The sequence below is a fragment of the Carcharodon carcharias genome, chromosome 18 (assembly GCF_017639515.1).
Source record: "Carcharodon carcharias isolate sCarCar2 chromosome 18, sCarCar2.pri, whole genome shotgun sequence".
NCBI classification, from domain to species: Eukaryota; Metazoa; Chordata; class Chondrichthyes; order Lamniformes; family Lamnidae; genus Carcharodon; species Carcharodon carcharias.
Window position 1 is genome coordinate 58,403,862 of NC_054484.1, and position 12,974 is coordinate 58,416,835.

At 45.7% G+C, this 12,974-nt stretch overlaps 1 protein-coding gene across 1 annotated transcript in view; it reads right to left on the reverse strand.

Moving 5' to 3' along the window:
• Nucleotides 1–2,578, reverse strand: part of eif2s3 (eukaryotic translation initiation factor 2, subunit 3 gamma) — a 40,237-nt gene extending 37,659 nt beyond the window's left edge. Inside the window, exon 1 of the mRNA XM_041211023.1 lies at nucleotides 2,025–2,578. Within this exon, the coding sequence (XP_041066957.1) occupies nucleotides 2,025–2,093 (69 nt within the window). The 5' untranslated portion in view covers nucleotides 2,094–2,578. The remainder of the gene's footprint in view (nucleotides 1–2,024) is intronic.
• Nucleotides 2,579–12,974: the final 10,396 nt, after the last annotated feature.

Sequence of the window (12,974 nt, forward strand, 5' to 3'; positions counted from 1 at the left end):
CTGATGAACAGAGACACAGAAATCGGCAATTCAGTCTATCAAGCACATCTCTTTTGCCATTCTATTAGATCACAAATGCTCCCCATTTATACATCTTTTTCACTATCCCTTGAAACTTCCATCTTACAAAAATTTAACTGATCAATCTATATCAATCAACCAACTAACTCTGGCTGACAAATTATGACTGTAAAGTAACATTTCTTCACAGAGCTTGGAAGAAAAATCTGAAATTAAGAAACTGCTTCAATATTTGGCAATGGTAGATTCATCAATACATTTTCTATGCTGCAAAAGCAATCAAACACCGACAGCATTTACTGAACATCCAAAGGCAACCATGAATTCATGAAACAAAAACAAAAATAGCTGAAAAAACTCAGATCTGACTGCATCTGCAGAGAGGAACAGTTAACATTTCGAGTCCGTATGACTCTTCATCAGAAGTGTTCTGATGAAGAGTCATACGGACTTGAAATGTTAACTGTGTTCCTCTCCGCAGATGCTGTCAGACCTGCTAGTTTTTCCAGCTACTTTTGTTTTTGTTTCAGATTTCCAGCACCCGCAGTATTTTGCTTAAACCATGAATGCATTGTATGTCAATTATCTGGCAGGTTCAATATCTGATCTGACAAAACCAGAACAAACATACAATTGATAGAATGCTGCATAAAGCAGATGGCCAGTTGGCCCATCGTCCCAGTGCCAGTTCTTTGATAGAGCTTTCTAATTAGTCCCACTCCTCTGTTCTTTCTCCATAGCCTTGCAATGTTCCCTCACCAAGTATTTATCAATTTTTCTTTTTGAAAGTTGCAGCAGAAACTGCTCCACCATCCTAACAAGCAGTACATTCCAGATCATCATAATTTGGGTGTAAAAAAAAGACAAAAGAATCAGATACATTAAACCATCAGTTTAAGAGTGTCCTCTGGTTACCTTCTGCTACTGGAAAGTTTTGCCTAATTTACTCTATCAAAATCATTCATGATTTCAAACAGCTCTACCAAATCTTGTTAACCTTCTCAGCTGGAAAACAACCCCAGCTTCTCCAGTCTCCCCCTATAAAACGTCTCTGATACCATCCTGTAACTCTCCTCTGCATCCTCTCCAAGGCTATGAGATCTTTTCTAAAGTTTGGTGCCCAGAATTGAGCACACATATTCCAGCCAAAGCCAAACCAGTGTTTTATACATTTGTTTTGTTGGCATCCTTCCATCCACAAAAGACGATGGGCACACAATACATTTTGCTGAGGTGTTTTCATTTGATTCACCTTAGCTGAAAAAGGTCAGGCAGAACTTCCTTGCTTTTGTACCCTATGCCTCCACGAATAAAGCTGGAGGCCCCAAATAAAAACAGAAAGTGCTGGAAAAACTCAGCAGGTATGGCACCATGTGGAGATACAGTTAACGTTCCGAGTCCAATATGACTTCTTCAGAAGTGGCGACGTGGTGGGGGTGGGGGTTAGGGGGTTAGGGGGAGACTGGAGAAGCTGGGGTTGTTTTCCAGCTGAGAAGGTTTTTATCACTTTTTCCAGTTGTCCTGCCACATTCAGCCTCAAAGTCTCTCTGCTCCTGCAAACCCCTTTTGCAAATTAAAAGCAAGTGGGCAGCACATGGTCATTCCCTGTGCTCTGGAGCTCGGGGGAAGAGACTGCTCCCTATACAGGAACAAGAAGAAAATTGGGTCGAGGTTCGCAAATGACCGGGGCGGGGGGCGATTTCAGGAATGCAGCAAATTTAGGTCCGGGCACAGGACGGGAGTTGAACAGTGAGCGGGATACAGGCCAGCTCCGGGTCCGCAGATCCTACAGAGTCTCCTGCTCACCGCCCGTCCCTGTGCAGAGTCACAAGCTGCTCGCCCTCCCCCGCTTCCCGGGCCCAGGCCCGAGCCCGGGCCGCCTCCCGCTCCCATCGCTCAGCCAGGCCCGCGTGTGGCCCATGTGCTGGCGAAGCCCCTCGTCCTCGTCGCACCACCCCCCACCTCAACCCCCCCTCCCCCCCCCCTTCAAGCTGAGCACTGACCAGCGCGCTGAGATCCTGCCTCGCCAGATGCGGCTGGCCCACGGTCACACCGGCCTCGTCTCCCGTCATCCTGCTCCCGGGACCAACCGCCGCTCCCTGAATGATGCAACCCTCCAACGCCGACAACACCAGGTGGCTCCGCAAGATGGCCCTTCCGGCGGCGGAACCACTGCTAGCGCTCCCATGTGGAACAAGAAGCGCACAGCAACCTGTTCGCACCCAATTATAAAACGTAGTTAAAGAATTGACAAGCAATTCTTCCAGAAGTAACACATGTACGAAACTGGAGAATGTGTTGAAAATTGTTCACTAATGGTTTTTTTCGTCATTGCTGCGAAATTCCCCCCAGGCAGTCAATGTGGGCTCCGAAAGCGAATAACGATCTTTCCAGCGAAACTGCTCCAACACTTGGTTGACCCAATAAAAACGTTCAACATTGTTAGGAGAGGAGTTTTGGGAGATTGAAAAATCCATTGAATTGGTCAAACAATTCCATAGCGTCAGAAGCTACAACACAGGACAAAAACAAAAACAGAATTACCTGGAAAAACTCAGCAGGTCTGGCAGCATCGGCGGAGAAGAAAAGAGTTGACGTTTCGAGTCCTCATGACCCTTCGACAGAGCTACAACACAGGACTATTTACATGCCAAAATGCAGGAGCAGCACGCAGTAAACAAAGCTAAGTGATCCCACAGCCAACAGATCACATCAGAGCTCTGCAGTCCTGCCACATCCAGTCATGAAAGGTGGTTGACAATTAAACAACTAACAGGAGGAGGAGGTTCCACAAATATCCCATCCTCAATGATGGAGAAGACCAGCATATCCCAAAGACATCCAGAAAGCTAGAAAGGAACAGAGGCAAACTTCCGGACTCCAGAAAAACATGCAGAACCTGCTCCGGCTGCAGTCGATGTCAAGGAGGAATTCCAAGAGGTGAAGAGCCAGCAAGCCTCGCTCTTTGCCTCGGAGGCCACCAAGATCATCTTCCGGTCCAGAATCTGCTCTGTGGAGCAGGATGAGACGTGCTCACGTTTCTTCTTCCAAAAAGTACGCAGAGAGAGCTCTGTGATCAGCAGCCTGAAGGAAGAAGACAGCTCAGTAAAGTCATCACCGTCTGACATTTTGAGGATCAGCAAACCCTTTTATGCAAGATTGTATGACGTGAAGCCCACAGACAGCGCAGCCTCCCAGTCCTTCCTGTCCTCTATCACGGAGGTCTTAGATGAAAGTACATGGGACAGTCTGGACAGGTTGCTAGCTCTGACGAACTGACTAAGGCCTTTGAGTCCTTCGAGAAGAGTAAGACTCCTGGAAGTGATGGCTTACTGACTGAGTTATATTCGACTCTGGGACTGGATCGGCCCAGACCTGCTAGAAGTGTACAAGAGTATGCTACTGGCCAGCAGCATGTCAGAATCCATGAGGAAAGGCATCATCACCCTCATCTATAAGCAGAAGGAAAGGGAGGAAACTAGAAATTGGCGACCCATTTCACTGTTGAATGTGGACTATAAGATTCTGTCCAAAGTCATCGCCAATCGGGTCACGTCTGCTCGGCAGTTGGTGATCCACCCTGACCAGACCTGCACTGTACCCAGCAGGAAGATCTCTGACAGCCTTGCGCTACTCAGAGATACAATTGCCTATGTATGACAGGGAGTTGGACACCTGACACATCAGCCTGGATCAGGAGAAGGCCTTTGACAGAATATCACATACCTACATGGTGGATGTGCTCTCCAAAATGGGGTTTGGGGAGGGAACCCACAAATGGATCCAACTGCTCTACACTAAAATCAGTAGCACAGTTTCAATCAATGGGTGGGAATCAGAAAACTTTCCAATTAAATCTGGAGTCAGGCAGGGCTGCCCTCTCTCCCCTGTCCTGTTGGTGTGTTGCATAGAACCCTTTGCTGAGTCCATCAGGAAGAATCTGGGCATAAGAGGAGTGACGATCCCAGGCAGTGGAGGCATTCACGTCAAAGCCTCCCTGTACATGGACGATGTCACTGTCTTCTGCTTGGATCCACTGTCGGTGCGCAAACTGATCAACATCTGTTCAAACTGGCCTTGGGAGCCAAGATAAATTGTGGCAAGAGCGAGGCCATGTTCTTTGGGAACTGGGCTGACCAATCCTTTGTCCCCTTCACCATCAGGTCAGACGGCGTTAGAAACTGGAAGGAGTGAGTGGCTATGGTGGAAAGAAAACTGGGCATGTGGAAGCGACGCCCCCTCTGCATTGCGGGTAAGAACCTGGTCATCTGGTGTGAGGCACTTTCAGTGTTGCTGTATGTGGTGCAGGTCTGGCCCATTCCTCACTCCTACACGATGGCGATCACCCGAGCCATCTTTCGCTTTATCTGGAGGTCAAAAATGGATCGTGTTCACAGGGGCGCAATGTACATGCCTCTAGATAAAGGGGGAGAAAACGTGACCAACATCGCCCTCATCCTGATGGCCACCTTTGTGTGTGACTGCATTAAGCTGTGCTTAGACCCTTGGTACGCAAATACCAAGTGTCACTACGTGCTGAGGTTCTACCTGTCCCCAGTATTGTGAAGGATAGCTATGGCCACGCTGCCACAGAACACTCCAAGTAGTTGGACCGTGCCGTACCACCTGTCCCTCGTGGAAAAATTATGCAGAGAAACACCTTTGACCTCAAGTCTATCAGGCAGTGGTTGGCATGTAAAGTCCTACAGGTCCTGAGGGGAAAGGAGATGGTGGATCCTGTCGGATGGTTCCCCGAGCAGACTGTCAAAGTCATTTGGCAGAATACCTTATCATCTGAACTTTCCAACAAGCACCAAGATGTAGCTTGGCTGGTGTTGAGAAAGGCCCTCCCCGTCAGTTCCTTCCAACACACCAGGAGTCTCACCCCCTCTGCACATTGCCTCGAGGTGGTTGTGGTGGGGAAGAGACCGTTGTTCACCTCCTTGTGCAATGTGCCTTTGTAAAGAAGGTCTGGAGAGAGATGCAGTGGTTTTTATTGAGGTTCATCCAAGCAGTGCTGTGACACAGGTCTCTGTGCTCTATGGGCTGGTCGCAGGGACACACACCATGACAAACATCAGCTGGAGGATCATCAACTTGGTGAAAGATGCTCTTTGATCTCCCCGAAACTTCTTGGTCTTCCAGCGCAAGGTGTTGTCCCCGACCGAGGGTTACAGACTGGCACATTCCAAGGTCCAGAACTACGTGCTGAGGGATGCACTAAAGCTTGGGGTAGCTGCAGCAAAGACACAATGGGGAAAGGTCACTGTCTAAGATCTTTCTGCCATAGTCCACCGAGGAGCTAGGAATTGTGTAAACCCCTCAGGCTGTACAACTCACAAAGATTGTATGTAGTGAATACTAAATGTATTATAATTGTATTAAAGCACCTCAGAGTGCAACATGATGTATGTCGATTACCATTGTACTGTCTGACTGTCTGTAATGACCATATTGAAATGGCTGTAATATTCATTGATTATACTGAAGCACCTGGTGATCCATGTGTAAAAGTTGAATATGATTGCACTTTTTGTGATGGTCACTTAGAAATGTTTTGCAATGTTCTTTCAGATATTTTATGAATAAAATATATTTTTCCAAAAAAAAATCTGCAGAAGACAAAGCACCTTCATCCAAAAGAGCCAAATGGATGATCTATCTTGGCCTTCTCCTGTGGTCCCCAGCATCACAGATGCCAATCTTCAGCCAATTTGATTCACTCTACGTGATATGAAGAAGCAACTGAAGGCACTGGACGCTGCAAAGGCTATGGGCCCGAGAAACATACCAGTAATAATAAAGATTTGTGCTCTAGACGTAGCCACACCCCTAGCCAAACTGTTCCAATACAGCTACAACCCTGACCCCAACTGTGATGACTAGACGGAGCAGACAGGTTTAATCAAGAAACAGTTAACTTTATTACAGAGAGTTACAGATGCTTTCACACTCAACCAGGTCTCTCGTCTGGAAGCCCCACTCCCCTCGGATTGCTCACACTAAAAGTTCACTTGTCAGAGCCCCTGCAGTACATCACGTGACCCCGATTGATAGAAGGGAGTGACTATACTCCCAATCACCACATTTCCTTCCCCATTAGTTTTTTTTTTACAATTTCTATTTACAGGAAACCATTTGAACAATCAAATAAACATATATACAATTTCAGGTGATTATAAATCAAGTATCTAAGGTGCTTTTCTTATAAGGCTAGAATGGCATAGATTGACCACTGGAGGTTCCTGAACAGTATCGACAAGAGTCTGGAATTGCAGTATGAGATACATCATCGGAACGTGGCAGTTCAGGATTTGGCAACTCTTCAGAGACATTGGGCATGTCTATTCCAGGTCGATCAGACACCTCAGGAACTGATGGTTTGATGTTAATCACAGGTGGATCAGTTGATTGTTGGAATGTCTCTCTGGCATGGATAAGATCCATGTGCTTTTGGAGTATTCTATCTCCCACTTGCACTTGGTAAGATTCTCTGAGACAATGGCTCCAGCAGCCCAACAGCATCCGCTGCCAAAATTCCGTACATATACTGTGTCACCTACCCTGAAAGTGTGAGCTTTACAATGCATGTCATGGTTAAACTTCTGATTACTCTGGCTCTGCGCCATCTTCCCCTCTAAGTTTGGAAAGATATGATGTAGACGTGTACGCAGATGGCATTTCATGAATAACTTTGACTGTTAAACCCATAGTCGAATGTGGTGTTGTACGATAACTGAAAAGAAACCAGGAAAGTTGAGATTCCAAAGTGCCTTCCGATAGCTTTTTCATACCAGACTTAAAAGTTTGCACTGCCCTCTCAGCTAGGCCATTCGATGAGGGATGCCAAGGGGCTGTTTTGAAATGTCATATTCCATTCAGCTCCATAAATTTCTGAAACTCTGTGCTGGTAAAAGCGATGCCATTATCTGAAAAAACAATTTCAGGTAGGTTGTGTACGCTGGAACTGTGACGTACCTTCTCCATAGCTGTCTTTGACGTTGGCGACTTCGTATACATCCATCCATTTGGAATGTGCATCTATGATTAACAAGAACCTAGTACCCAAGAATGGTCCGACATAATCGATATGTAATCGAACCCAGGGTCAACCAGGCTGCACCCACAGATACAGGAGAGCCAGAACAGACAACTTCTGTTGTTGCTGACAGTGCCTGACCAAATTTTCAATATCTCCATCAATGGCTGACCACCATACATAACATCGCGCAAGCGTTTTCATTTTTGATATGCCCGGATGAGCACTATGGAGGTCATTCAAGAGCAGCTCCCTGCCTTGTGGTGGGACCACCCTCTTGACCCCCACAACAAAATCCTGCCAGGCAGCTCAACTCCATCTGTCTGACGTGGAATGGTCTCTAATCCTCAGATACAGGCAAGTTTGGCCATCCTTTTAAGACAAAGGGCAGAAATTTCCCCCCGTCAGGGGGGTTATGTGGGGGCAGATGCGGGCGGGTGCAAACCCAATTGGTGCCCCCAATCAGGGCCGCGCCATCATTTTACGTGGGCGGGCCAATTAAGGCCCACCCAGCATGACGTGCGCCTGGAAGCACTGACCACTCCCTGTGCGGGTGGGGAGAGGGGTGGGGATTCCCTGAGTCGGGGTCTGTGCTCTTAAGAGCGCAGAAATCTCCCTGAGGCACAGAGGTGTGCCTCAGGGAGATTAGTTTAAGGTTTAAAAATTTAAATGAAGAAAAGGAAATATTTTAAGACTTGTCCCCTCATGTGACAGTGTCACATGAGCTGGGACATGTTCATGAATTTTGATAAAAAATTTTATTTAATTCATGAAATCTTCATGAAACCTCATCCCACCCGTGGATGAGGTTCCATGAAAAATGTGAAGGCTGCCTGGGCTCTTCTCCTAATTAATACTAACAGCCCTGTTAATTGTTTTAATGACTATTTAAAAGGCCTTAATAGGCCTTTGACAGTTCGGCAGGCGTGCAGTCGACTCGGCTGCGTGCCCACCAAACTGAAAATCTAAATGATGCATGGTGACATCGGGACGCCCACCCGACGTTACTGTGCGTTATTTTATGCGTCAGCAAGCGGGCCCCGGCCCCGCTCGCCAACCCTAAAATTCTTCCCAAAGTCTCTGACTTTCAATAATGTTAGATCTCTGTTCATCCAACTTCTAATTTGTTTTACACACACACAAGTAAAGAATCTAAGAAAATTCAATAATAGCACTAAACCTTGTAGAACGGGAGTATTTACAATACTATCTGCTAAGAGGAGATGACTGAGTGCATCTGCATTTGCAATGTGTAGCCCAAGACAGTACATAAAAGTATACTCATACACAGATAATGTCAAAGTCCACCGTTGTATCCTTGCTGGTGCTATTGGCAGGATGACCTTGTCCTCGCTGAATAAACCTATTAATGGCTTATGGTCCAATACAATGGTGAAATGGTGACAATGCAGGTAATGGTGGAATTTTTTCACCCCAAATACCACCAATAAATCTTCCTTTTCTAGCTGGAAATAACCCTTCTTGGCTGTGGAGAGGGTTCTCGAGACATAGCCAATGGGCCTTTCAGACCCATTTTCCATTTTATGGGATAATGCAGCTCCCACCCTGTAGGGAAAGGCATCACATGATAATACCAGCTTTTTTGATGGGTCACAGACACTATAGACATGTCAAATGAAACAATTCCTTTGCTTTCATGAAGGTGTCTTCCTGTTGTTACCCCCAAGACCAATGGTGGTTTTTAAAAAAAAACCAGTGTAATGGTGCCAACACAGTTGATAGGTTTGATAAGAAGTGACTATAGTAGTTGATCATGCCCAGGAAGGACTTGATTTCTGTTACATTGGATGGTGATGGCGCATCTTTTATTGTCTGAACTTTATATTCTACCTGGTGCAGTCCCGTGGCATCCACCCTGTGGTCTAGATAAGTAATTTCTGGTGCCTGAAATGTGCACTTTTCATTCTTTAACCATATGCCAGCTTCCATGAGCCTCCTTGGCACTTCCTCTAGGTTGGTCAAGTGTTCTGCCTCAGTTAACCCTGTGTTGAGGACATCATCTAAATGACATTACCACTTGTGGAAGTCCTTGCAAAAGACTCTGCATTGTTCTTTGGAAGATACCACAAGCCAATGAGCCCCCGAAGGATAGACAGATGTACTCTTAGAGCCCCTTGTGTGTCTTATTGTTTACTTACTCCCTCGATGTGCTGTCCAGCTCTAGTTGCTGATAAGTGTGGCTCATATCCAATTTTGTATAGAACTTGCCTCCAGCCAGTTTGGCATATAAGTCATCTATCCTTGGGATAGGGTAGTTATCTGGTTTGGCTGCCTCATTTACGGTCAATTTATAGTCTCCACAGATACGTATGGTGCAGTCGGGCTTAACTACTGGAACTATGAGCGCAAGCCATTCTGAGAACTGAACAGGTTGGATAATGCCCAACATTTCTAACTAGCATAGCCCCTTGTCAACCTTTTCTTTCAATGTATAAGGCCTAGGTCTTGCCTTAAAGAAGCGAGGTATCGCCTGTGTCTCCACATGTATCTTGGCCTGCATGTCTTTTAACTTCCCTAGTTCATCCCGAAAAAATATGTTGTATTTTCTTAGAAGTTCTGAAATTCCCTCAGATTTTAGGTGAAAAATCTCAGGCTAGCTGAGTTTGATCTTCTGTAACCAGTCTCAGCTGGCTCCTTCTCCTTTCACAATTATTACAGGCAGCTGGGCTACCTGTTGCTTGTAAGAGACTGGGACTCTGGCGATGCTTTTTACCTGAGTGGATTCTCCTGTATATGTCCTTAATTTAGTGGTTCTCTGCTCCAGATTTATTGACTGTCTTCCCCCATTAAGGTATCGGAAAGTGTGCTCTCCGAACACCATAGTTGAGGCACCCATGTCCACTTCCATTTTCAGTGGCTACTTATTAACTTGTAGCGTTACAGTAATAGGTTAGGATTTCACAGCAGCCACATTATATAAGGAGAAAACATCAGGAGCAGCAGCTTCAGCCATTGTTGAACCTGTTATTTCTATCACGTTTGTTTGCTGTTTTGCAGATTGCTTTAACTTTGTCCAGCATTGCCTAACCACGTGACCCTTCTTATGACAGTAATTTCATTCTGCCTCTTTGAATTTACAGCTGTCCGCTCCGTGGTCACCCCCACAACTATAACAACTTTGTCTTGAAGTCGCTGCTCAAACATTTCTGCTTGGCTTTTTAATGTTTCTCACAGTAGGCATTGAATCATGCTTCGATTCTGCAAGTCTGGCTTTCACGCCAAACTCGGTGACAGGTTCCCACCCAACATGAAGTACGACACCACTTTCCATCTGTTGTAAAGCCTGCGAGTCTCTTGCAGAACTTTGTATGGTGAGGGAGATTTCTAGGGCGTGACCTCAGCGAGTAAAGGACACTGTATGGCATCATCCTGAACTCCACAAACCTATTGGTCCTGCAGCATATTGTTTAATATGTCCCTAAAGTCGCAGTGTTCTGTTCACTGGTTGAGGTTCACAACATAGGACTCTCCTGGGGCCCTAAATCTTGAATTAAATTTAAGATGCTGCATTATTACAGATGGCTTTGGCTGGAAGTGTGTTTTTACAAGATCCACTAATTCATTATAGGACCTGGAATTGGGTGTGTTCGGGGCTGTCAGGTTATGAATGAGGTTGTATGTTTTACTGCCACATATGCTCAAGAGGATCACTTTCTGCTTTTCTTCTGCAGTAACCTCATTTGCTATGAATTAAAATTCAAGGCACTCCACATACTGGCTCCAGTCTCCCATAATCGCATCATATGGATCAATTCTGACGAAGAGTGGCATGACTGGTAAGTAGTTTTTTTTTCAAAATTCAATGTATTCACAGTAACAGGGCGAGGCGCAGAGTCAGCGTTAATCCCATTCTTGTCGCCAATAGTGATGGTTCAACAGAGCAGACAGGTTTCATTAAGAAACAGTTAACTTTATTACGGAGAGATTTATAGATGCTTTCAAGCTCGGCCAGGACTCTCATAAGGAAGCCCCGGCTCTGGATTGCCAACACTAAAAGCTCACTGGTGGAGCCCCCATAGTAAATCACATGACCCTTGATTGATAGAAGGGAGAGACTATCCCCCCGGTTACCACACCGACAATGTGAAAAATTGCCCAGTTATGACCTATCCACAAAAAGCAGGACAAATCCAAGCTGCCCCATCCGACTCCTTTCACTGATCAGCTAAGTGATGGAAGGTCTGGGGGACATTGCTTTCAAGCAGCACTTACACAGCAATAGTCTGTCCACTGGTGCTCAGTTTGGGTTCCACTAGGGCCACTTAACTCCTAACGTCATTATAGCCTTGGTTAAAACATGGACAAAAGAGCTGAACTCCAGAGGGAAGATGAAAGTGACTGCCCTTCAAGGCAGCATTTGGCCATGTGGCATCAAGGAGCCTTCACAAAATTGAAGTAAATGGAAATATGGGGAAAAATCTCCGCTGATTGAAGTCATATATAGCATAAAGGAAGATGGCTGTGGTTGTTAGTGGCCAATAATCTCAGTCCCAGCACATCGCTGCTGGAGTTCCTCAGATTAGTGTCCTAGGTCCAGTTATCTTCAGCTGCTTCATCAATGACCTTCCTTCCATTATAAGGTCAGAAGTGGGGATGTTCGCTGATGATTGCACAATGTTCAGCACAATTCGCGACTCCTCAGATACTGAAGCAGTCCGTGTCCAAATTCAGCAAGCCCTGGACAATATCCAGGCTTGGGCTGATAACTGGCAAGTACCATTCTTGCCACAGAATTGCCAGGCAATGACCATCTCCAACAAGAGAGAATCTAACCATCTTCCCTTGACATTCAATGGTATTACCATTGATGAATTCCCCCACTATCAATATCCTGGGGGTTACCATTGACCAGAAACTGAATCGAACCAGCCACATAAATACTGTGGCTACATGATCAGGTCAGAGGCTGGGAATTGAGTAACTCACCGCCTGACTCCACAAAGCCTGTCTGCCATCTAGAAGCCACAAGTCAGGAGCATGATGGAATACTCTCCACTCGCCTGGATGAGTGCAGCTCAAACAACACTCAAGAAGTTTAAAACCACCCAGGACAAAGCAGCCTGTTTGATTGGCATCCAATCCACCACTTTAAATATTTACTCCCTCCACCACTGATGACAGCAGTTATACTATATACAAGATGCACTGCAGCAACTCAACAAGGCTCCTCTACTACCTAGAAGATCAAGGGCAGCAGATGTATGGGAACACCACCACCTGGAAGTTCCCCTCCAAGCCACACACTATCCTAATATGGAATTATATTGCCGTTCATTCACTGTCACTGGATCAAAATCCTGGAACTCCCTTCCTCACCCCTATGGGAGTATTCAGACCAGATGGACTATAGTAGTTCAAGAAAGTGATTCACCTTCAACTTCTCAAAGGCAATTAGGATGGGCAACAAATGCTGGCCTTGCCAGTGACGTCTGCATCCCATGAAAGAATAAAGAAAATAATAACTAAAGTGATGAAATATGGGGCCAGTTTTCACTCCTTCCCCATTATGAACAGCATAAAGCAAGGAAGTGACCATCACACTTCACCATTTTGTTTGCTGTTATACTTCTCGCGGCTTTCAATAATCTCGAAACCAGAGTCAGGATCAGATTCAGGACTGAAGGGAAGCTCTTCAAGTTTAGAAGGCTCTAAGCCAGACTTTTTCACAAACTCCTCTAATCCCCTTTGCTGATGACCCATCCTCAGGATTATATGCTAACAACCAGGAACCATCTTGTAACAGTTTGCCTGCAAATTGGCAAGATAGTGGTGCTCTTCTAACCAGTTCTAGGCAAGGATTACACTCCACCCATCATAACGATTGTTGATCATACTCTTTAGGCTGGGAAACTAACTCCTGATGGACTACACAAGTCATATAAAGACTACTTAA